We start from the raw sequence: 25,713 nt of genomic DNA, 5'->3' as shown, positions 1-25,713 counted from the left end.
GGTCACCATACTACAGGAAAGATGTGATTGCACTAGAGAGGGTACAGCGGAGATTTACAAGGATGTTGCCAGTACTGGAGAAATTCATCTATAAGGAAAGATTGGATAGGCTGGGGTTGTTTTCATCGGAATGCTGGAAGCTGGGGGGGAGACTTGATTGAGGTGTATAAAATTATGAGGGGCCTAGATAGAGTGGATAGAAAGGACCTATTTCCCTTAGCAGAGAGATCAATAATCAGGGGGCATGGATTTAAAGTAATTGGTGAAAGGATTAGAGGGGAGTTGAGAACTTTTTTCACCGAAAGTGGTGGGGGTCTGGAACTCACTGCCTGAAAGGGTGCCAGAGGCAGAAACCCTCATCACATTTAGAAAGTACTTGGATATGCACTTGAAGAGCAGTAACCTACAAAGCTATGGACCAAGAGCTGGAAAGTGGGAATAGGCTGGATAGCTCTTTTTCAGCCGACATAGATGAGATAGCCTGAATGGCCTCCTTCTGTGCCGCATATTTCTATGATTCACCCACAAAACTGGCCACCTCCCCAGATCAAATGAATTACCGTGGCGGGTTTCTGCTAATTTTACCTGTTTACGGCAGTTCGAGGAGGCTCTTAAAATTGTGTCTTTTTGTTCAGGTGCAAGGGCACTAATAGGTACCTTTCAAAGACTTTTAAATATTAAAAAATACTCAATTTACTAAAAAACTAACTACAGTACATCAATCAAACTGGTAAATGATTCTCTATAGTTTATGTTATTCAAAAATTAGTTTACCACTCTTAAATTAATGATTTTTTTAATACATGGAAAAAAAAACAATTAAATTCCAAAATGATGCCTGATTGCGCTGGTTCATGAAAGATTTTGGGGGCGAAATTCCCCAGTTTGGGGACGATAACCGACTAGGGACCCGCACCCTTTCGCCCCCCCCCCCCCCCCCCACGGCCCCGCGGAAGGCACAAAACAGAACAATTTCAGCCCTTTTATGTTGTGAATATGCAAATGAGTTTGAGCAGAAACTTGAACCATGCAGTCAGCTTGGGAAAACTAACACAATTTTGAGCACAGTTTGCACCCAGATTGCCCATTGCACCCAAAGCAGAAATTCTATCCGAGAATCTTTTATACCAACCTGAACCAGAAGATTGGCCTTCAATTAGGTTCTCGTCTTTAAAAAAAAAAACAACAAATAAATGTTATGGAGTAATGCAGTTACTTCTCAAGGAAAAAAAAGTAAAGTTGAAATATGTTTTCACATTAGTCAAAATGGCTATAGAAGAGCTATTCAGAGTACAACGTTGAACTGAAAAGAAACCAGTGGTTTATGGTAGCGAGTACAGTCAAAAGGAAATTATAGCCTGGCATCCTCTCTGCTTTTAAACCAGTACTATTTTTCTGATCAACGCATGGAGACCTTCTGCTTCAGGAAATGGCTAGTTGTTGTTCAGTAAACATGGGGAATGAAGAATTCAGAAGTCAAATGATTACCATCTTTATGTAGAAACGGAAGTTAATTCTGGTGCTGCTTAAACCCAGTTCGTTTTAGTCTATGTTTGTGTTAACCATTTAAATCCTCTTTACCTTGCTGAATAAATGAATGCCATATCGTCAGTGCATGAAATATAATGACTAGCAGTCTAAAGGTTATAATTTTTGTACTTTGATCTTTACTTTATGGAAGTGAATGGTTAAAACACAAGGAGCCTGTACAGGGTTCTATTTATTCCCAGGCCTTCTAGGAGCCCAGTAATCATTCAACGTTTAATTAATGACAACTGTCCATCTGAAGCCAGTTGATGATCTGGTAACCAATGTGGGTTGAATAAGTTACAAAACTATTTTGGCTCTTTTTTTAAAAACTGATATATCTAGATATGTCATTGATTTTGTTAGAAAATGCAGATATATAGTCATTTTTTTTTTTCATTCTCAGGATGTGCGTAACAATGGTAAGTTGCTTTGAGGTAGCAGATCTTTAAAACTTGAGAGGCAAACTTGATTTATTTCTGATCTGAAAGCTTTCATGGTTATTTTTGTGGTGCTAGCCCACAATTACCAGAATTCATTTTCACATCTTGCTGTGGTAGGATGATGTAAAACAGCGATATTTATTCAGCTCCATGTTATACATTTCTCCAGATTTTCATTTCCATTCACTTCAGTGACCATAAATGACTAGTTTTAAACTTATGGTATATATAATTTGTACAGGTTTCTTTATTGTTGATTTAATTTTGCACAATTTGCCATGCTGCAGGTGCATTTGGATTTTAAGTACAGTCTGTTGATTCAAAATCATTTTTTTAGCTTAAAACATGAATTCTCCAATAATCTTGAATTAAGCAATGCGAGTAAAACAGAAATGTGGGAAGTTATTGCTCACCATTTGACTTGAGCACCTTTGAATTAAGAGTATTCTGCTTCTTTGCTAGAAAAGGAGATAGAAACCAATCTTTTTAGTATTTTGTATTTCAGTCTTTTTCTCTCTCTCTTACAAGCAGATTGCCCTGTAATATTGCCATTGCTTTCTAATCAGGCCACGCCCAATAGGACTGGGGGGATAACCTACCAACAGGCCGCTGCCAAACTACTCTTAGTCAGCCACGAAGGCCTACAAGTGATTCATGAGCACTCTAGCCCAGGCTTTCTGTCTACAGCTTGTTTTTCGGGGTGGGGGAAAGGAATGAAAGAATGCCAAGTGCCTTGTGAATACAGCTCTTGTGTAGTTTAATAAAATTCCCCTTCATTACTGCATTGTTTTGTGTCTGTAATGCCTAATTATACAAAGGTCTGTTATAAAAGGGTCACCATAGCATGTCTATATTATCCACATCATGTTGCAGTCTCTAATGTCAAATCGATTTGAGCATTGTTCTGTTTGGGATTCCCCTCAACTGAGAAGATGGAAATAATCTCACCATTGACTTGTTTTGGGTGTTTTGACAGGAAATGACACATTCATGGCCACCTCCTCTAACTGCCATCCAAACGCCTAGTACAACAGAACCATCCAAATTTATTTTCCCAAACAAGGTGCGTAAAGTCTATCCAGTAGATAAACACAATAATCCACAGTTTCCTTTGTGTGAAGTTGTGTTTGTTGCAATTACTTACAATTTAGAAAAAGATTAAAATTAAAGGTGCTTTTGGGGAAAAATATTTGCAATGCAGAGAAACTATATGTGCAAACTATTTAATAATTTCAGACCTGAATTAAAACGTGATGTTTATAACTTTAAATACTAAGAGGTATTTTCTTTTGTATCTTGTAGGACACCCAACATGTCCCATCTAGCTTTGTAGGACACAGTGAGTAATAGCTCAAATCTGATTTACCAGCGGTGGTCATTGTTTGAATCTTAAAACATACTGAGGTTTTTTATTTCTTCGCATATGAAGACCAATCCACTTATAAGAAAGTTTGTATTTTGGAAAGCTTCATTATTTTATTATGGTGTAGTATAATCTATTTAAAATGCTTGTTACAAATGATGAAAATTACGTTAGTCGAAACCAGTTTATAGTGGTAAAACTGTTCACACTAGAAGAAAATTCCAGAGGCTGACTTCATTTGCTGTGTGACTGGGTAGACTAATGCTTCTGCTTTAATGAGATTACTGCCCTTTTCTAATAGCAGCTGGACCCTTTAGCCCATACGTTTAAAAAAAAAAACAATAGAAATCTGTGCCACCATAATTACTTAACAACATTTTCACAATTGCTTAATAGCATTCATTTCAGCTCAGCCGCAGGAAATGGCAGATCTTTGGATTGTGATTTCAGGTCATGCAGACAGAGAGGCAGAGAATGCTCTCTACCTTAATTTGCTATATTAAAAAGAGTCTCTGGATATTTTGGCATTCCCCACTGCATTGGGAGATTTTTTTGTGTGCGTTGGACAGTTTTTTTTTTTATAAACAGGAAGGAGAACAGTATGAATACTGGAGGCTTGCCTGCTTTCTATCCTCAAGCTCAGTGGTTCCCAAACTGCAAAATGTGCACCCCCCACACCCCCTCTGGGTGCATTCCCAGGTTATCAGAGGCACAAAGAGGACCGGCTGGCTGAGAAAGAGAGCCACCAACGTAGTCTTGCATAGCCGGAGATGCAGCATTACGGGGCAATCTCGGCACAGCCGATTTTCTAGAAGTTGCTGTTGCATTTAATGAGAGCTGTTTCTGGCCAACACTAATCAGTTATTGTCTATCACCAGCAGCTCTGATTGTACCTGTCGGAGCTGCTTCTCGTGCATAGTAACCGATTACTGTTCCACCAGCAGCAGCTCCGATGGGTCCAATGTCCACTTCTGGGAATTAGCAGGGACTCAAACATCCCACGTTATGCTGAGGTCATTCCATACGCAAGGCTGTATCAATTAAAGTGAAAGACAGTTCTGTGGCATCTTCTAATTATTGCGTGAAAGTAGAGATCCTTGAATCAGTTGGCTGTTTGAGGCACACAATCAATACATGACTGAAATAAGATAACATATTTTGAGCTTCCCTCAATTCTCTTTGCCCTCCAAACAGTTTTTGAAACCAATAAAATTGAACTCTACCATCTTCTTGGGGGCTACACAATACTCTTAGAAAAGGGAAGGGGCATGAAAGCAACATGAATCTCCTAAGCAGGGCTCAGCAAATGTTTGGGAACATCTGCTTTAGCTTCCCTTCCAGCCACAGTTTGATAGTTTTGTAGGATTTAGCTGTGACTTTGCTCCTCGTGCAGTGGACCTAAAAGCACCAGGTGAAAGAAAATAACTTTTAAAACAAATAACGAATATTTTACTATATTTGCACATACATTTTTTAATAAAAGTCTTTGCACCTACATTAAGAGGAACAAAGTCATAACTACTGCAAAAAATTTGTTTCAACAGCAACCAGGGGGCAGTTGTGGTTTGCGATGACCACACAAATTTGGCTATGAGCATAGCAGTGTTTATTGCTGCAGGACCTCGGCCTTTCCTAAATCCACTTGGATTACAGTGCCCATCAGGAATCGAATCATCCAAATACTTTTGTTCGGCTCCTGACCTCCACCATAAAGGAGGCATTAACCTCTTTAAATCACTCTTTGAATTAATGTTGAATAGCTACAATTTCAAGTTGGGCTGTTGGCTGAGGACTGTTTCGCTGAACTACAAGCGTCAGCGATACTCAATCAGCTAGCTCCTAATCTAGTGTGGATTTGTCACAACAATCTGGATTTTTCTATGAAGTGAAGCAAAAACCACTCTGATCTCTGGCTTCTTTATTCCTTAAACAAAATGATTACTTCGCTACAATGCTATTTCCTTCTGTAGTTTTCCTAGCTAGAGAGTGTATGTGTAGTCATCAATAAAGTTTATATTTGTTCCAGTTAGCAATAACTTACAAGATGCATACAAACTCTGCCCTGGTTTTAAAAAAAAGACTTGCCTTTATATTGCACCTTTCGGGATGTCCTAAATCACTTTACTGCCAATTAAGTACTTTTGAAGTATAGTCACTGTTGTAATGTCAGAAATGTATGTTCTGCTTTACATTAGGAACTGTATAGCAACAACCAAAATTGCTTGTAGCTCCCTTGTTATGATTGGACTGCCAAAGTGCACAAATCTGAACAATGTGCTGTTTTCCTCTCTGCTTTGGGCACTGTGTCACTACAGTGCTGCATGGATGTGGTTCAGAACTTTGAGCTCCAGAATACATTGTACAATGGCTTGTGATGCCTGATTCATCAGGAATGCATCCCAGATTTCTCCACGTGCAGTATAAATTTTTAAGAAAACGTTTTTCATGGAGCCAAATAACTGGCATGAACAAATAAAATCTGCTCCTGCTGCGACTGCGATAAAATTAGACCATTTGGATTCTGGGCAGTTAGAAATACTGGCCTCTTATTAGTTGACTGCAACTTTAACCTGAGATCAATCTAAATAAATAGCAAAATGCATGGTACTTTTAGCTCTTCCATGGTGTTCATGTGTATTTTATTTTACAGAGAAATGCGAGATCCTTCCAAAAAGTTCTCGAACAGAGATATCGTGAGTATATATTTTCTTTAAAATGCATCTATACTATTTTTTTACCATTTGGAATGATTCACATACACAATCCCTTTTTTTGTTATACAAGTGTCAGTTATATCTACTATGAAATAGTTAAACTGATGTACTGTTCCTCAAATTTGGCTAGCATGTTCCTTCCTGGGGCTAATGTGGTCAGCCCAGCATTTGAATGTATCTGCTGCAACTCTATTAGTTAACAAGTGGGTGCAGTATGGGGATCACATACAAGGTACTCCAGACTGGAAAACTCCCATAATCCTCTCTTTCTCACCCCCCCCCCCCCCACCCAGTGAAATCTGAAGTGCAGACATTGGTAAAGTCTTGGATTTGAGCCAAGTCCTTTGCCATCTTTCTAACCCACCCCCCTCAAAAAAAAATGAATGACATTGGCTGTTTTATACAATAAAGTCTTTCATTTTGTGGAAATTAGCAGCTCTTAAAAATCAACCTTCCAAATGAGTTTTATTTATTGGCCATCTGCTTCCTCCACTATAAACAATCTTCTGGTCTCCAGTTCCATTTCACAAGTATTGTAACGTGTGAGTCTTTGCTTCCTCCTTGTCCCCTCCTTTGCCAAACCACAATGAGCTGTCCCACAGCTAAAATGGCAGTGCCCTGTATGTCATGATGCTAACACATTTATGGCTTTAAACAGGGTATAAAATGCTAGATATATAAACTGGCATCAGTTCACATCATTGAGAAGGATGGTTCAGGGCGCATTCCTGTATTCATAAAACTACGTGGTCTTTATTATAATGGGTAGCACGAAGGCTCTGATATACTAAAGCACTGAGGGGAAGGACAGAGGTTTAGGACTGCACTATTCTTTCCTTTGCTCCCAAGACACATGCATGCCAATGTAGTCGGTCCCTGAATTTGGTGCCCCTTTGTAGGGAGGCCAAGCACTTGGACCACAGGGAAAGAACATTGAAGACCAGTCAACAGCTCCTTCCCTAACTGCTCTTCTACTGATGCTAGCAGCTTTCTACAGAGGCCAACATCCCCAGCATAGAAGCACTGACCACGCTCGACCAACTTGGTGAGGCCACACCTGGAGTATTGTGTTTTTGGTCTCCTAACTTGAGGAAGGACATTCTTGCTATTGAGGGAGTGCAGCGAAGGTTCACCAGACTGATTCCCGGGATGGCGGGACTGACATATCAAGAAAGATTGGATCAACTGGGCTTGTATTCACTGGAGTTCAGAAGAATGAGAGGGGATCTCTTGAAACGTTTAAAATTCTGACGGGTTTAGACAGGTTAGATGCAGGAAGAATGTTTCCAATGTTGGGGAAGTCCAGAACCAGGGGTCACCGTCTAAGGATAAGGGGTAAGCCATTTAGGACCGAGATGAGGAGAAACTTCTTCACCCAGAGAGTGGTGAACCTGTGGAATTCTCTACCACAGAAAGTTGTTGAGGCCAATTCACTAAATATATTCAAAAAGGAGTTAGATGTAGTCCTTGCTATTAGGGGGATCAAGGGGTATGGCAAGAAAGCAGGAATGGGGTACTGAAGTTGCATGTTCAGCCACGAACTCATTGAATGGCGGTGCAGGCTCGAATGGCCGAATGGCCTACTCCTGCACCTATTTTCTATGTTTCTATGTTAACTCCATTGGGCGGGGCACATCGTCTGCATGCCCGACACGAAACTTCCTAAGCAAGCGCTCTACTCAGAACTCCTACATGGCAAGCGAGCCCCAGGTGGGCAGAGGAAATGTTTCAAGAACACCCTAAAAGCCTCCTTGATAAAGTACAACATCCCTACCGGCACCTGGGAAACCCTGGCCCAAGACCGCCCTAAGTGGAGGAAGAGCATCTGGGAGAGAGCTGAGTACCTCGAGTCTCGTCACCGAGTGCATGCAGAAAACGAGCACAGACAGCGGAAGGAGCGTGCAGCAAACCAGGCTCCCCACCTACCCTTTCCTTCAACCACTGTCTGCCCTACCTGTGACAGGAACTATAATTCCCGCATTGGACTGTACTTTTAGAACTCACTTTGAGTGGAAGCAAGTCTTCCTCGATTTTCAAGGCCTTGGAGAGGGTACAGAGAAAATTTATTAGACTGATACCAGGGATGAGGGACTTCAGTTATGTGGAGAGACTGGAGCAGGTGAAAATGTTCTCCTTAGAGCAGAGAAAATAAAGGGTAGATTTAATAGAATGTTCAAAATTATGAGGGGTTTTGATGGAGTAGACAGGGAGAAACTATTTCCACTGGCAGGAGATTCGGTAACCAGACGACACCAATTTAAGATAATTGGCAAAGGAACTGGATGAGATCTTTTTTGAGTTGTGATCTGGAATGCACTGCCTGAAAGGGTGATGGAAGCAGTTTCAATAGTAACTTTTAAAACCGAATTAGATATATACTCGGAAAGGAAAAATTTGCAGGAGAAAAAGCACGAGAGTGGGATTAATTGTATAACTCTTTCAAAGAGCCGACACAGGCACAAAGGCTGCCTTTTTGTGCTATATGATTCTATGATTTAGGTGAGGTACCATAGCACTGCAAGTAGAACCAAACTCCCAAGATGAGGAAACACTTTGAGGAGAGGAAGGAGAATATCAGAACACATTGAAAGCATCATAAATGTGATTTGCAAGTGGTATTCTATTCCTGTAAATGGAAAGAAAGAGAAACTCCAATGAAGTTGATATTGAACAATACATGACAGCATGTGAACCATTTAACTTTTGGGTAAATTAATTTAAAAAAGAAAAATTGAAACAAGATATTTTTATTGAGAAGTAATCAGTGAGTTGGTATCTATTGCAGAAAGCTGATCTGATGTTGCCTGCAAGGAACTGCCTAATGGTTAACTTGGGTTATGCTGCAGTGATGAGTTCCTACTTGACTTATGGGATTCAGCACTCAGCTGAGGTTTAACACTAAACTGTGTAAATTAAACTGCAGATATTTATAGCAACTGAATTCTGCAGGCAGCCATGCCGATGTAATACTCCAATTAGGTGATTGCCCCAGAGGATGATTAGAACGGTACACCATACTGTTTTGCAGTCTATCAATTTGTCAGTATTTGGTGTAAAGTGAAGCCATTCTCAAATTGTGCTTGAAAACAGTGAACCTGTTTAACAATGTATTGCAGCCAACAAGTTTTTTTTGCAGTATCATCCTAGATGAGATTATTTTACAGCACTGACTAGTCAACTTTGGAAACAGTTAAGGATCAGAAGAGATATGAATGCTGCTTAGTGTTGCAATTAGCTATATATTTTCTCCTCATTTCAATTTCTCTCATTTTCTCCCCTCCTCTCTTTGAGACTGACTCCTTCTGGTGTACATGTTGCACCTCTATACCTCCCCCAAATTGGCTATGCAAGGCTGTCTGCAGGCTATGTGCCTGGAGGACATTCTAGCCAAGCCTGATTCCATCCTCATCCGATGTCCATGCACTCGGCTTCCTGCATGGATCACTCAACAGTAATCAAGATTGAGAATCTTGTGCTTTTTTTTTAACTTTAACCATAGTTCAGTGGCGTCAATGCCAATTGTAGTGCCCTAATTGCTCAGCAACCCAATCATGTGGTTTTTCCAGTGCCACCTTTTATAGATCATCCCCTACCAGTAGGGATGTTCTGGAGGTCCAAACTGAGACAGAATTGTGACCACGGGAGATTAGGAAACATTTCCACACAGAGTGGTTAGAATGTGCAATTCTCTGCCACAAATCTTTGTTAATGCAGATTTCATAAATTCCTATAAAAGGGATTTAGAATGTTTGAAAAAGACTATTGAAGGGTATGTGGAGTGAGCAGGGATGTGAGGTTGGACTAGCTGGTACAAGTGGAGAAAAGTACTGATTTGACTCTTGATGGGCCAAATGGCCTGTTTCTGTGCGGTAACATTCTATGATTGTGTCAAATGTTAATGCACAGATTTGTGCATTCAAGTTAACTTGCTACATAAAATGCACCTTTAGTTGGCTGTTAAATGTAGATGGTTGAATGAAGTTCCTTGTGGAAGAAAGCACCGAAGATGCAGCTAATAATGTATTGCAATTCTAGCACTGTACCTTGTGAAGACAGCTGTAAGTGTTTATTCACATTTCAACACTCACTGTGTGAAGACATTTTTGGTTCGTATTGGACACCAAAGCTTCCCCACTGGCAGGGGGAGATCCATACATTCCAGCAATGCACAAACCACCTAACTGGCTTGGAGAGGTACGGAGAGATGAAGAATTGCTCTGCATGCTAATGTAGCAGCAGAATTGAATCAACATTTTTTTTGGGAGTTCAAATTTTGGAATTCAACTTAGTATGTTAACTATTTACTTCAGCCGTATAATTGTAATTCTAAAACACTATTTTAAGAAAGAAAGAAAAGACTTGCATTTATATAGCACCTTTCATGACCACCGGACGCCCCAAAGCGTTTTATAGCCAGTGAAGTACTTTTGAAGGTAGTCACTATTGTAATGTAAGAAATTTTAGTTAATTCTACACAACATACACATGTATATGCAGAAGAGTTTTTTTTTGTTCAATTCCCCCAAGGTTCAGCATGAAAGGGATTCTACATTGGAACTTTAAAAAAAAAGAAAGAAAGATTTGCATTTGTATAGTGCCTTTCACGTCTTATAGGATGTCCCAAAGTGCTTTATAGCCAGTGAAGTACTTTTTGAAGTGTAGTCACTAATGTATTAAACCCGCAGATATTTTTGCACACAACAAGCTCCCACAAACAGCAATGTGATAATGACTAGATAATCTGTTTTTAGTGAATATGGATTGTCCGTGCTGGGGAATGGAATACTTGTTCACTTTTATTATCCAGTGTCAATATTAAGTACTCAAGTCAGGTTTAGCATGTTTCAAAGAAGGTAACGCGCCTTCAATTCTGCCCAATGCTAATCTCAAAAGACCATCCTTATAGTGTTCATGCTTCTGCTTCCCACATTTGCTTATGTGGTTTATTTATAAGATGTCAAAATTTGTGGTGAACTACAGGCAACTGAACTTACAACCACAAAGAAGCTGCCCAAACTCCGTTCAGATTGTATCTTTGTAGGCAGCCAAGAGAGGGGAGATATTCATTCTATAGCCTGGATTTAGACCTAGGCCACAGAAATGTAAGGCCCTTGTATTTCTAACTAGCTTCAACCAAATCTTCCCCCCCCCCCCCCCCCCCCCCACCAATAAAAAAGACCCAGGCCCTGAAATTCCTGGGGCTGATCTAAATTTGAACCTTGTGCCTAGAGGGGAATGCTCTGATTTTACAGGCAGCTGTGGAAGGAGGGTGGGGGGAGAAACTTGCATTTATATATCATCTATCATATCCTCAATGTCCCAAAGCATGTCACCGTGGTTCACCCGAAGAATGGGTGGTTTCAAGCAATATTCACTAGATACTGTGCGTTCACTTTTTATTTATACATAAAAAATATATAAATAAAATCAATTTCCACGGCCCGGGAGCAGCGTGGAGGCCCCGACCTGCGAGAAACCACCAGCCACAGGTTGGGGCTATAAAAGAAGCGGAGATGCAGTGGCCCGGGAGCAGTGTGGAGACGTACCACTTCAGGGAGCAGCACGAGCTGGTGCAGGAGGGTGACGACTTGGAGATGGGTGACTGGATTGGATGTCACCAAAATCAAGGTCGCTGATTGGACTGGGGATTATAAGAATGTATTGTCTCCTGCGTTACAAGAAACTACTCAGCCTTTCAACTTTAAAAACAAATTATAACTTTTGAATTGGAAAACCTGTTGGATGAGTAAGTGAAAAATATGCAAAATCTCCAAAAAATTAGGATTTCTGTGGCCGCCTTATTACCTTTTGTGTAAATTTATTTTCAGGATGCTTGAAGATGACCTACAGATCAGCAGTAGTGATGACAGTGATGGGGATCAGGTTAGTCATTGATTTTCTGTAGAATATCTAATCTGTATTCAATAAATATGAAAATGAAATTGCTTTAAGGAGATGTAAAGAGTTTGGAAAGCACGCATGATGTGATCTCATTTTCTTAATATATAAGCAAGAGACTGATTGCTGGCTTCTCTTCTCCGCACCCCCCCCCCCCCCCCCCCCAATGCCTTCTCCACCTCCATTGCAGGTCATGGAAAAGCCAGTGCCTATTTCTGTTCCTAAAAGGTACTTTATTTTCTGTTCATATATTGTTTTTGTGATTTGATTTTTGACTTGTTCTAAACAATATATCATAGGACCTGTCTCTATTGCAGCTTTCCTTTTCTGTATGCATTTTACAATGAAATAAATAGCTATCTTATCCTGATCTGATTTCTACACATCTATACTTTTCAAGCAGAAGTTCATTGGACAGCAGTTGGAGGGGAAACTGTGGCTGATTTCCCTCCTCTCCCTCTTCCTGCTGTTCCAGTGGCCATTGTGTTGCTTCAATTGCTGCCCCAGCTGAGATCAACCAGTCTTGTAGAGACCAAGAACAAAACCAGGGATTCTGGGCTGTTTGCCATAGTTCTACACTGAGTGATGACTTTATCCTCTAGGCTGTGGGGGGAAATTCAGTGAATCACTTAAAATTTCTAGTTTTATCTCCTGTAATCAGCTTGTGACAAATAGAAGGTTCAAGCCGAATAGTAATAGAAACCCCTCGATCCCACCAGCACAACTACCATAATGGCCAAAGGCTATAAAATATTCGGCAAACAGATGAAATTTATATACCAGTAAAGTAGTAAGGAATACCATTTTTAAAAAGTTCTTACTCCAGCAAATAAAATTGAGCCAAATAAATAAAAAGAAAAATACTCAAACATTTTTACAGATAAAACTGAAGTAGTAAAGATGGAACATACAATGGACAGGAAAAGACCAGCAAGCCTGCCCCACACAATCGTGATGTCTTAAGCATCATGATTTCACAACAATCCCTCACCCACCAGTAGCCATGTAATGAGGACAGTGGCAGCCAATTTAGGCGAGAAATCTGGAAAATTCCTCTCCAACCTCCTTTGGCCATAAAACGAGTCCACATTGACCATGATTTATATTAATATTCCACCTTCTACAAGAACAAAATAGTGTGTTTTGTTTTGCATTGAATTGTTTTGGCAATGCAAACTAATACCCCATTTGCTTTAGCTATCACTTGACGACACTGGTCATGAACCTTAAGAGAACTGTGTACTGCAACACCAAGATCTTTTTCAACAGACTTCAGTTCTGTTCACTGGTCCTGCCCATGTGCATAACACTACATTTATCTAAGTTAAAGTCGACCGTGCAACTCATTGCTAGTAATTGAGCATCGTTTGCAAGAGTGAAGACTGATGCAAAGTAATTCAGTTAAGACCTATTGCGTACCCTGGGAGTCCATTCAAATTTGATCTGAGGAATCCTTCAATAGCTCATTGCAATCTTTAATAGCCCTCTGACTTCTGACATCGCTGAAAAACTTTTGCCATATGAAGAAGTTGACACATTTTCAGACCTACACTGATGTCATTTTCTTTTGCTTTGCTGATGATTCTGTTTTTAGACTATGAACCATCAACTATATGGTAATCCTGGCCCACCAGTCCTGATTTTAAAAACTCAGCTCCCCTTCTAATAGATGCTACATTATTACCTTTTGCTGAGTAAATTTCTAATCTTGTGAATTAACATGTCAAGCACAGCTCTCTTAAAGTAGTGAAGCTGTTGATGACTGACAATTCCTAAACTGTAATCGTATTCCAGGAATGATCTCCTATTCAAAACATTATCATGCAAAGATGCAACATGTTTTTAAATCCAAGATGAGATGCATGAGTTATCATAGTTGCCATAATATTGAAGTAGTGTTGAACTGGGCAAATGGAAAGTACATTTTATGGCTATTATGAGTTTTGTGTGCTCAAATCGAATATATTTTATAGTATGGTACCAAGTCATGCGGACTTAGTTCAATCTTTATTCTGTGCTGATTTCAGCTGGGGTAATGGTAGAAGCACTACATTTTGCCTTGGCGTCCACTATCTGATGCACTACCACCATGGTTTTTGTTAACCATAGTGATAGCTAAAATAGCAGTTGATAAAAATAAATCCTTTTCATTAACAAAAAACAAATTATTTCATATCTGAAATTAAATAAAATTGTAAATAGAAAGACATGAACAAATTAAAATTATTTTATGCAATTAAAACAACTAATCGGACTTTACATTAATCATGAAAATAATTGGTACGAAGAAAGCAAAAATATATATTTTGTATATATATTTAACAATTCTGTATAGCTAAAACCACATGCAATGTCCGTTGCCTTCTCTGACTTCAATGTTTTGTTGTTCCACAGTGCTTCCTTGCTAACCCAGAGTGACAATATGGTACCAAGACATTCCAATGGTGGATTAAACAACTTGAGTGAATCTGAGAATTCTTCTGGCTCTGATTCAGAGAGTGAAAGCAGCTCCAGTGATAGTGAAGGAGCATCAAGGGCTCCCACTCCCGAGGTACGAGAAGCAGTAAACAATATGTTGAAAAATAAATGTTTAGACTTTGAGCCTATGTTGCTTTCTTTATACCAAATTACATGGTGACTGCGAGAAGATAAACCCTTAAAACATAAAGGGGGCAAAATTGCCCTGCGCCCCGATTGAGGATGGTAACCTTCTGGGGCCGAGACTTTCTGCGCCCAGTGCAGAAGTCCCACCCTCGCCGCGGAATTGCTCTTACCGCCCCTCAAAGGAAACTGAATGCAATCTCCTGTGTTTCACTTCCTTTGGGGGCGGTAACTGGGGCGTTGAGGGTACTGCTATGCAGATGCTCCGTGTAGCTCTGACACGCTTCAACGCCCCTTCCCTTCGTTTAAAGGGGAGGGCTGCTGAGCACTCTAAGGCCTCTGATGGCCTCCACCAGGGCAGCATGCGACAGGGCCTGCAGCCACGATGGTGGCACGGGCCATGGTCGGGTTGCCATCGTTGAGCCAACCCGAGAGTCGGCAGCCAAAAATAAATGGCAGCCCAGGGCACTGGCACCCTCCCCTTTAAGGAGCACCCCGAGAGTGAATGTCGGGCAGCTTTGCGACCCGCAAAGCTGGCGTTGACATCTGCTCGTAGCACGCAGGGTAATCTCCACCACGGGGTGTTAAGGGGTTGGCGTGGGTCAATGAGGGTCACCATGCACGGCAATGACGTAATCGCCGTGCGTGGTGGCCTGGGATGCTTATGCGGAGCGCCTCCGCAAATTCCTGGGCAATTCCCTGGAGGCGGTAATGTCCCCCTCCCCGGGCGAAAAGTTTCCTCCACCCCCCGGAGGCGCTAACGGAGCTATAAAAAAAGGGCAATTTCGCCCCCAATATATCTCCATGTTGAACAAAATTAATTAACTGTCTTGAAACATAACAATTTAATTCTGCAGTAGTTACTTTAAATCTTGACGACTGGAACCCAGTTACTACAATAGAATTAGTTACGGCAGGTAGATCCAGATGGTGAAAGGGAAAGTGGTTCCTTAATTTGCAGAATATAAGATTTCACTTTTGATGCTTAATTTTCAGAATTCAGCTTCATATTTGACTTTCTAAGAATTTTTATGTAAAAGTGGATATTCTTGCATGCATTACATTTCTGTCTTGTTCAGATGCCTCACTTAGTCACAGATGTAAAACAATATTATTTTAAAAACAGAGAAAATTTGTCATTGACCTAGAGACTGAAATTTCCAAAAAGTGGTAACTGCAATTAGGAAGATACGAACATAGGGATAGGGATGGCCCATTCAGCCCCTCGAGCCTGTTCCACCATTCAATTAGTTCATGGCTGACCTGTATTTACTCACCTTAGTTCCATATCCCTTAATACCCTCACTTAACAAAAGAATACCTGAATTTGCCTACTAAGCCTTTAAAGGACAGACCAAGTTAGCAAATAAATGTCACAATTATGCTCCAGACCCTAGACTATCTGTAAGCCACGCCACTGAACATCCAACTGATCAACAAAACTTTCTTTTTCGAGAATGTAATTTTTGCTTTTTTTTTTTGACAGAGGGAAAATATTAGAATCTAAGTATAATTGATTCAATCTGACTCCATTGGCTGGATTTTTGGCTTTTCTATTTTCGGGACAATAATGATGGCGGGGCGGGAAAGTTAGCGGCCAGGAATAGTTTGCTCTTGAGTATTTAAGTATGGACATCTGGGCCCTGCACAGGGGGCGCAGCGCTAAGAGGCATTGTACACCTCTTGGCGCAAGGAAGGGAAACTCCTGAGTTAAAGAGCCGGGCCGGGAGCGCTCCAAGAGAGGCCTGGCGGGGGGAAACCTAAAAAAACCTAAACGCCACTGTTATATATGAATAAAGAGTCTTGACTAGATACTGTGAGCTCAAAGTAAAGTGTGACCTTAGTCTTTTATTGCAGGTCTCCAGAGTGTCTCTCCAGCCTGTGAGGCCCCCTTAAGTACCAGTGCTCCCAAGGAATTCCTTGGGACTCCAGGGGATGAGCCCTCTGGTGGCTACACACAGGTTTACACATATATAACACTGCCCCCACCACCCCCCCACCAAAGTCAATAGTATAACTATTTACAAGGTGAGTCGATCTGGAGCCTTTTCTTTCCCTGGTTGATCGTCTCGGTGCAAATGCTGGTTTTGGTGAGTCGTTTGTTGGGCCCTCGCTGGGCTGCTGTGCAGCTGGCCTTGCTGTGCTGCCTAGTGTAGTGAGTCCTGCTGGGCTGCTGCGGGTGATGAGTTCTGCTTCGTGGTCAACCGCAGTGTTGGTTGCCATTGGTGTGTATGTTGGGGGTTCAAAGAAGGTAGGGTCCAATGTGGGTTGCTCTGGATAGTCCGTAAATCTGAGTTTGATTTGGTCCAAGTGTTTTCGGTGGGTGAGTATTTTGAAAGTTGGACCCGAAACACCCTACTCTCTCTTTGGCCAACAACAGTGCCGGGAAGCCACTTTGAACCTTGCCCATAGTTCAACACAAATACAGGATCATTGATTTCAATTTCACGTGACACATTTGCGCTATCATGATATGTACTTTGTTGAAACCGCTTGCTCTCTACCTGTTCATGTAGATCAGGTGGACTAATGAGAGCCTTGTCTTAAGTGCCCTTTTCATGAGCAGTTCAGCGGGTGGAATCCCAGTGAGCGAGTGGGGTCTCGTGCGGTAGCTAAGCAGGACTCGGGATAGGTGAGTCTGCAGTGAGCCTTCAGTTACCCTCTTCAAGCTCTGCTTGATGATTTGCACTGCTCTCTCTGTCTGACCATTGGATGCTGGTTTGAACGGGGCAGATGTAACACGTTTGATCCCATTACGGGTCATGAACTCTTTGAATTCTGCACTGGTGAAACATGGCCCATTGTCGCTCACAAGGACATCAGGCAGGCCGTGCATGGCAAACACGGCTCGCAGGCTTTCAGTGGTGGCAGTGGATGTGCTTGCCGACATTGTCACATTCAATCCATTTGGAGTACGCATCTACAACCACTAGGAGCATTTTACTCAAGAACGGGCCTGCAGAGTCGACGTGGACCCTGGACCACGGTTTGGAGGGCCAAGACCATAAACTTAGTGGCACCTCCCTGGGTGCATTGCTTAACTGCGAGCACGTGTTACATTTGTGCACGCAGAACTCTAAGTCCGCATCAATACCAGGCCACCACACGTGGGATCTGGCTATTGCTTTCATCATTACGATGCCTAGGTGAGTACTGTGGGGATCACTGATGAAAGTGTCCCTGCCCTTCTTGGGGACCACTACCCAATTACCCTACAGAAGGCAGTCTGCCTGTATAGACATTTCATCTTTGCGCCGCTGGTATGGCTTTATCTCTTCCTGCATTTCTAATGGGACACTGGACCAGCTCCTGTGAAGCATACAAATTTTTTACTAGAGACAGTACAGGGATCTGGCTCGTCCAGGTTCTCATCTGTCGGGCTGTTACGGGTGATTGCTCACTCTCGATTGCTTCCATTACTATGACTAAATCTGCGGGCTGTGCCATTTCCACCCCCGTGGTGGGCAATGTCAGCCTACTGAGAACATCGGCACAGTTTTCTCTGCCTGGCCTTTGGCGGATGGCGTAGTTGTACGCGGACAACGTGAGCGCCCATCTCTGGATGCGGGCTGATGCATTCATATTTATCCCCTTCCTTTCGGGAAAAAAAGGGATATCGGTGGCTTATGATTGGTTTCCAGTTCAAATTTGAGCTCAAACAGATATTGATGCATTATCTTTACCCCATAAACAAATGCTAACACTTCTTTTTCAATCATGCTGTAGGCTCTCTCAGCCTTAGACAGACTTTTGGATGCATAGGCAACCGGTTGCAATTTCCCAGATTCATTAGCTTGCTGCAATACACACCCTGTACGACGACACATCACATGCTAGTACCAAACGCTTACATAGATCATATAACACAAGCAATTTGTTTGAGCATAACAATTTTCTAGCTTTTACAAAGGCATTTTCTTAGCTTTTACCCCATACCCATTCAACCCCTTTATGCAGTAAGGCGTGCTGAGATCCAGTAAGAAGTTACCAAAGTAGTTCAGGAATCCTAGAAAGGACCGCAGCTCTGTCATGTTCTGTGGCCTCGGTGCGTTCTCGATTGCCTCTGTTTTCGAATCGGTGGGCCTGATGCCGTCCGCCACGATTCTTCTCCCCAGGAACTCCACTTCAGGCGCCAGGAAAATGCACTTCGAGCGTTTTAACCTGAGCCCCACGCGGTTAAGTCGACTAAGAACCTCCTCCAGGTTCTGCAGATGCTCGACTGTGCCCCGACCTGTAAACAGATGTTGGCCTGGAAGATCACTGTGCACGGGACCGACTTCAATAAGCTTTCTATGTTTCTCTGGAATATCGCCGCGGCTTATCGAATTCCAAACGGGCATCTGTTATAAATGAAGAGACCTTTGTGTGTGTTGATGCAGGTGAGGGCCTTCGATTCCTCCAGCTCCTGCGTCATGTAGGCCGAGGTCAAATCCAGCTTTGTGAATGTCTTTCCTCCCGCCAGCGTCTGCCTTTGGTAGAGGGTATTGATCCTGCAGGGAGAAACGATTAATAGTTACTTTCTAATCGCCACAGATTCTGACGGTGCCGTCTCCCTTGAGGACTGGTACAATCGGACTGGCCCACTCATTGAATTCGATCAGCGAAATGATGCCCTCTCATTGCAGTCTGTCCAGCTCGATCTCCACCCACTCTCTCATCATGTAGGGTACTGCTCTCACCTTGTGATGGATGGGTCGCGCCCTCGGAATCAAATGGATCTGCACTTTTGCTCCTTGGAACTTCCCGATGCCTGGTTCGAGCAGTGAGGGTACTTTTTTAAGACCTGGACACACGAAGTGTCGTCAACGGAAGAGAGCGCTCGGACGTCGTCCCAGTTCCAGTGTATCTTTCCCAGCCCGCTCATGCTGAGTAGCATGGGACCATCGCCCGGTACCACCCAGAGTGGTAGCTTGTGCATCGCTCTATCGTCGGAGACCTTTACAGTAGCACTGCCGATTACGGGAATCAGTTCCTTTGTGTAAGTTCTCAGTTTAGTGCGAATGGGAGTCAGGACTGGCCTTGATGCCTTACTACATCTAAAGCCTTTTTGCTCATAATGGACTGGCTTGCGCCCGTGTCCAGCTCCATTGACACCAGGAGTCTATTTAATTCAACCTTCAGCATTATCGGGAGACACTTTGTGGTAAATGTGTGCACCCCATATACCTCTGCCTCCTCGTTCTGAGGCTCTGGTTCGTCGTGATCCATCGTGGATCTGTCCTCCACTGCAACATGGTGGTTTGCAGGATTAGCAGGGTTTGCAGCTCGCCTGCACATATGTTGGAGGTGTCCCATTGTTCCACAGCCCTTGCAAACATACCCTTTGAAGCGGCATGAATGGAAACGATGATCACCCCCGCAGCGCCAACAAGGTATTAATGGCCGTGCATTCATCACCCTTGATGGTGGACTCTCGGACATGCAGCTGCAGGCATGTGGGGCGTGCCCTGTACGTTACGATTTGAAAACGACATCACTTTGTTCACAATACTTGTAGCAGCACTAGTGTGCTGAGAGATTTGCTTAGTATTGTCACTGGTGACAATGAATGCCTGGGCCATCGCTATGGCTTTACTCAAGATTGGGGTCTGTACAGTTAAAAGTTTGCGAAGTATTACTTCATGGTCAATGTGGATAAATGTGAGGTTATCCACTTTGGTGGTAAAAACAGAGAGACAGACTATTATCTGAATGGTGACAGATTAGGAAAAGGGGAGGTGCAAAGAGACCTGGGTGTCATGGTACATCAGTCATTGAAGGTTGGCATGCAGGTGCAGCAGGCGGTTAAGAAAGCAAATGGCATGTTGGCCTTCATAGCAAGGGGATTTGAGTACAGGGGCAGGGAGGTGTTGCTACAGTTGTACAGGGCATTGGTGAGGCCACACCTGGAGTATTGTGTACAGTTTTGGTCTCCTAACCTGAGGAAGGACATTCTTGCTATTGAGGGAGTGCAGCGAAGGTTCACCAGACTGATTCCCGGGATGGAGGGACTGACCTATCAAGAAAGACTGGATCAACTGGGCTTGTATTCACTGGAGTTCAGAAGAATGAGAGGGGACCTCATAGAAACATATAAAATTCTGACGGGGTTAGACAGGTTAGATGCAGGAAGAATGTTTCCAATGTTGGGGAAGTCCAGAACCAGGGGTCACAGTCTAAGGATAAGGGGTAAGCCATTTAGGACCGAGATGCGGAGGAACTTCTTCACCCAGAGAGTGGTGAACCTGTGGAATTCTCTACCACAGAAAGTTGTTGAGGCCAATTCACTAAATATATTCAAAAAGGAGTTAGATGAGGTCCTTACTGCTAGGGGGATCAAGGGGTATGGCGAGAAAGCAGGAATGGGGTACTGAAGTTGAATGTTCAGCCATGAACTCATTGAATGGCGGTGCAGGCTAGAAGGGCCGAATGGCCTACTCCTGCACCTATTTTCTATGTTTCTATGTTTCTATGTCAAGTATGAAGAAGTCCCTGAGCATGTGCTCCAAATGTCCTTCAAATTCGCAGTGTCCTGCAAGGCATCTCAGCTTGGTGACATAGCTCGTCACTTCCTTGCCTTCAGACCTCTTGTAGGTGTAGAACCGGTACCTCTCCATCAGACTGCTTTCCTTTGGGTTCAGATGCTCCCGGACCAGTGTGCACAAATTATCGTATGATTTCTCTCTGGGTTTCGCTGGAGCAAGCAGATTTTTCATGAGGACATATGTTGGTGCCCCGCAGACGGTGGGGAAAATCACCCTTCGTTTGGCAGCGTTCGCTTTTCCTTCCAGCTCGTTGGCTACGAAGTATTGGTCGAGTCGCTCCACAAAGGTTTCCCAATCATCTCCCTCCAAAAATTTCTCCATGATGCTCACTGTTCTCTGCATCGTTGGGTTTGTCATCTGTATCTCGTCGCCAGTTATGTATGAATAAAGAGTCTGACTAGATACTGTGAACTCAAAGTAAAGTGTGACCTTAGTCTTTTATTGCAGGTCTCCAGAGTGCCTCTCCAGCCTGTAAGGCCTCCTTAAGTACAATCCCTTGGGACTCCAGGGGATGAGCCCTCTGGTGGCTACACAAGGTATATACAGGTTTACTCATATAACAGCCACCTCAACACACATCGCACAAAAATTAAAAACACAAAACACTCGCTCACACTTTTGGAGTACATTACCTTCCTCTCCACCGCCGGCATCAGTGGACCGCTCTGATTTCCCAATCGGTCATTGCACGCGCACTTCCTGGCAGACAGGTCGGGCATGAGTCAAAAGTCGCGCCGATGTCATAACCAGGGGCGTTGCACACCCAGCGCAGCTCTTCCAGGCAGTGCAAAACCCAACCGGAGGATCGCGGTGGGGTGCTGCAGACCTCAGTGCTGCCTTTCACGCTGCTCCAGGGTGAAACCCGGAGCACAAAGGACCGGAAAATCCAGCCCCTAGTATTTATAATGCGTTTCTAATTCTTTTTTGGAATTGCTTCTTTAAATACATATGCACATGATGTATTTTTTTTCTAAATAGAGTGTTCTCATTTTTAAATCCTTTCCATCAAGGCGTCCAATTTAAGAAGACTGACTAAGTTTTGTGACTAAGGAACTGGGATGGAGTTACAGAAATTAAAACTGCAGAGGACAAGCCATTTTATGATGCAAATGTCTGATATTGCCTAAATTATAACAGAGGTACTTTTTGCAAGTCTGCACAGGTGTTTCATTGTATTGCTTCCCTGTGTACTATCATTGGAAAGTGATGTCTGAAACTCGTACTATATTTATAATGGCAAACAGGAGCAGAACGATGTATTTGTTTGACTCTGGTTTGCTGCTTGAAGTAGGACATTGCTCTCATTTTTGTTCACTGCTTCTCCTGTTTCTCTTTGTTGCTATGAAGATGTTTTTTTTTTCTTTTTGCCACTTAAAAATGTTTCTTTTTTCTGAGTTTCACTTCTAACTTCTCTCCATCAGTTCCACCTTGACTTGAAGAAACCACACTGTGCAAGCCCAACAAAATGGCAGCCAAGATTGTCAGATATTCCAGGACAACTTGTTTTAGAAATATGCACTTGTGGACAGTCGGCCCTCTACAGCCTGTATTTGGGTTGACATTCTAATACAATGTGGGAGATGGAAGCACTAAATTAATGCAGTCGGAATTTGTAACTGTTAGAAAAATATTCTGTGTGCATATTTTTTAATGCCTAGGTATTTGGTAAGCATAATACAGCTGACTTGTTTTACCTTGTGGTCTCTCTTGTAGCCTGACCCTTCACCAGCAAACAAATGGCAGCTTGATAACTGGATGAATCCAGGGAGCCAGCCAGTCATGCCTTCTGAGAGCCATACCGATTTATTGGATGGGCACAATTCCCAGGACAACCGGACATCTGAAGCAAAGGAGGGTCATGATCGTACTGGCTCTAGCAGAGAGAAAAGAACTACACAGGAAGCATTTCTGAGCCAAAGCAAGCATCAGAAATCCCCTGCCCTGCATGACGGCAGCACCTTGCAACAAGCTGTTCGTAAAAAGCAACCTAACAAACCTGTTAAAAATCCTGTACCTGAAGCAACCCGAAAAGTTAAAGTTGAAAATGAACCTTGCACATATGGTGATAAAGACCAGCCTTCCACAGTACAGGCCAAAGTTAAAGATGGGCAGTGGCCAAGTGAGAAAAGTCAATCTGACTCTTCAGCCAAGATTTCATCTGAAAGGAAAAAGCACAAGAGTCCCATCCAGAATGCTCCCAAATCCAAGCAATTTATAGAGAGAGACTCTTTGTCCACAGACCAAGGTTCCAACAAATATGAGCCACCTTCATGTCTGCCTCCTGCAGCCCTCATACCTCAGAGACAGGAATATATTGAAAATGGGGCTAATATCAGTAAACCGGCCAAGGAGGTAAGCAGGACTACCTTCCATAAATCTGCTGCTGAGGTCAGGAACGTAAACCAGACTAACATTAGTAAACCTGCCACTGAAGTCAAAGAGGTAAACAGGACTACCCTCCTTCAGCCTGCTAATGAGGTTGGGGAGATAACCCGGACCAACATCGACAAACCTCGTAATCAGGTTAGGGAGGAAATTCACAACGACATTAATAAACCTGCTGGTAAGGTCAAAGAAGAAAACAACAGTAGCACCAGTAAAGCCATCACAAAGGAAAGTAGGACTAAACCAGTCAATCAGGTAAAGGACAACGTTCTCAAAGATCAGGTTTTGCCGGCCAGGGGCGTTGGGGGTTTGCTGTCCCCGATAAGAGAGAGTAAAGTTAACTGGCCATTAGTGGTAAAAATCGATTTAAGTCTGCTATCCAGAATCCCATCACTGTCTGGCAAAGAGGACCAACAATCCAAAAACTGTATTATGGAATGTACTGGCCATAAGAATCAGAATGGATTGAAGGAGAGCAAGGAAAGCTCATCCAGCAAGACCAAGAGAAAGCATATGGTGAGTTTTTCTTTCTTGCTCTTCCCTTCTTCCCAATAACAAAAACCTACTAATTCCCATGCATCCTTTGACTTTCATTTTGAACATTGCAATCATGGGACCCTGAATTTAAATGTAAAAGTGCTTTTACATTCCTCCTGTCTTTTGTGGCAAAGGAAGGAGCTTCAGCATCTGTACTGCTTGAAGCAAGGCTAGTTCCTTCATGGCCTGTATGTAAAGTGGAACATTTTTTGTAATTGAGTCTCTGAAGCTTCACAAAGTCAGAGGAATCCAATATATTTCATAGACCTTTTATGCAATCTATGGGGAGCACATATGTGAAATATATCATCTTGTTCTTATCATCCATTCTCTAGCACATCATTTATTCTCTAACTCTGTGGAGCTTTAGGTACTCGAAAAAAATGCAAGCCATGCAAAATGCGGAGCTTGACCTATATGAATCTCTATCTAAACACTGATTGGATGATCAATATAATGAGCTCTGACCCTGTCCTAACAGCATAGTGAGTATATGGACTTTCCAAGGGCGAGTGGGAGATCTGTGTTGGACCCCTTAATATTTGAAGAATCAACATCAGTCGCTTTATTAGATGTACCACTGTAGCTCCATAAGCAAAATGTCAGAGTTCCAAAGAAGTCTAAGGGATTTGGGGTAGCAGCACAGTGTGCTGTATCTTCTGGGCATGTTTATTTATCCAGTGCTACTGGGACTAAATCCAGAAGTGGGTTAGAGACATCACAGGACCCCAATAGGTCGACTCCAAGCACGGCCTGCTTGGCATCCATACAGGTGGTGTTTGACTTATCAATAAGTTGTCAGACCTTTTTGTTTGGGGGGTCATCGGTGTATTCTAGTGTTGCAGTGGCGCTGTAATGTGCTTGAAAGAAGCATGGATTGGGATACTTGGGAGAATAATGCAGTTGGCGAGCATTGCATAAGGAACATAAATTTCAACATGTTTAGGCTCTGTCCTTGTTCTTGCTCTTCCCTGAGCAGCTATCAATTGTTTGAGTAATGGGGTCAAACATTTTACATAGGCTTAGCAATATGACCCAACAGCAGCAACAACAACTTGTACTTATATATGTCCCAAGGCGTTTCATAGGAGTATTATGAGATAAAACATTTGACACCGAGCCACAAGTAGAAATTAGTGCAGGTGACCAAAAGCTTGGTCAAAGAGGTATGTTTTAAGGAGCGCCTTGAAGGAGGAAAGGGAGGTAGAGAGGTGGAAAGGTTTAGGCAGGGAGTTCCAGAGCTTGGGGCCTGGGCAACAGAAGGCACGGCCACCAATCGTTGAGCGATTATAATCAGGGATTCTCAGGAGGGCAGAATTAGAGAAGCGCAGACATCTCTGGGTGACGGGGGTGGGGGGGGGGGAATGTGGGGCTAGAGGACAATACAGAGATAGGGAGGGGCGAGGCCATGGAGGGATTTGAAAATAAGGGAGGTAGATATTCTTATAAAGATTGGGTAAGGGATGCTGTCTGCCTGCCTTTTCCCCCTGCCCTAGATGTGGTGTGCATTGGTAGCTGGTAAGGGAGCACCCCCCACCCCCAACTTACTCCCTTTTTCCCCCTCCTCTCTTAATGTGACAACTTTTGCTGGGGGTACTGTTCCACACACTAGCAGGCTCCAACTACCTTGCCCAAGTTGCCATTTTTCTTGTGTAAGCTGAGATAGTGAATAGAAGGCTTTTTAGTGAAAGAGGAATTGCACAAAAGTCCAATAAACTTTC

At 42.8% G+C, this 25,713-nt stretch overlaps 1 protein-coding gene across 3 annotated transcripts in view; it reads left to right on the top strand.

Moving 5' to 3' along the window:
• LOC139244702 (AF4/FMR2 family member 1-like) overlaps positions 1-25,713 on the top strand; it is a 191,654-nt gene that overhangs the window by 135,354 nt on the left and 30,587 nt on the right. For 2 of the 3 annotated variants that reach the window (XM_070871053.1, XM_070871051.1), the window contains 7 exons: positions 2,947-3,033; positions 3,273-3,309; positions 5,984-6,026; positions 11,876-11,930; positions 12,136-12,173; positions 14,340-14,496; positions 22,784-23,971. In XM_070871053.1, coding sequence (XP_070727154.1) covers positions 2,947-3,033; positions 3,273-3,309; positions 5,984-6,026; positions 11,876-11,930; positions 12,136-12,173; positions 14,340-14,496; positions 22,784-23,971 — 1,605 coding nt within the window. The remainder of the gene's footprint in view (positions 1-2,946; positions 3,034-3,272; positions 3,310-5,983; positions 6,027-11,875; positions 11,931-12,135; positions 12,174-14,339; positions 14,497-22,783; positions 23,972-25,713) is intronic. The other variant, XM_070871052.1, reaches the window with a different exon arrangement.

This window comes from Pristiophorus japonicus, chromosome 2, assembly GCF_044704955.1.
Source record: "Pristiophorus japonicus isolate sPriJap1 chromosome 2, sPriJap1.hap1, whole genome shotgun sequence".
Taxonomy (NCBI): domain Eukaryota; kingdom Metazoa; phylum Chordata; class Chondrichthyes; family Pristiophoridae; genus Pristiophorus; species Pristiophorus japonicus.
This window is presented reverse-complemented; position numbering and strand designations above follow the sequence as displayed.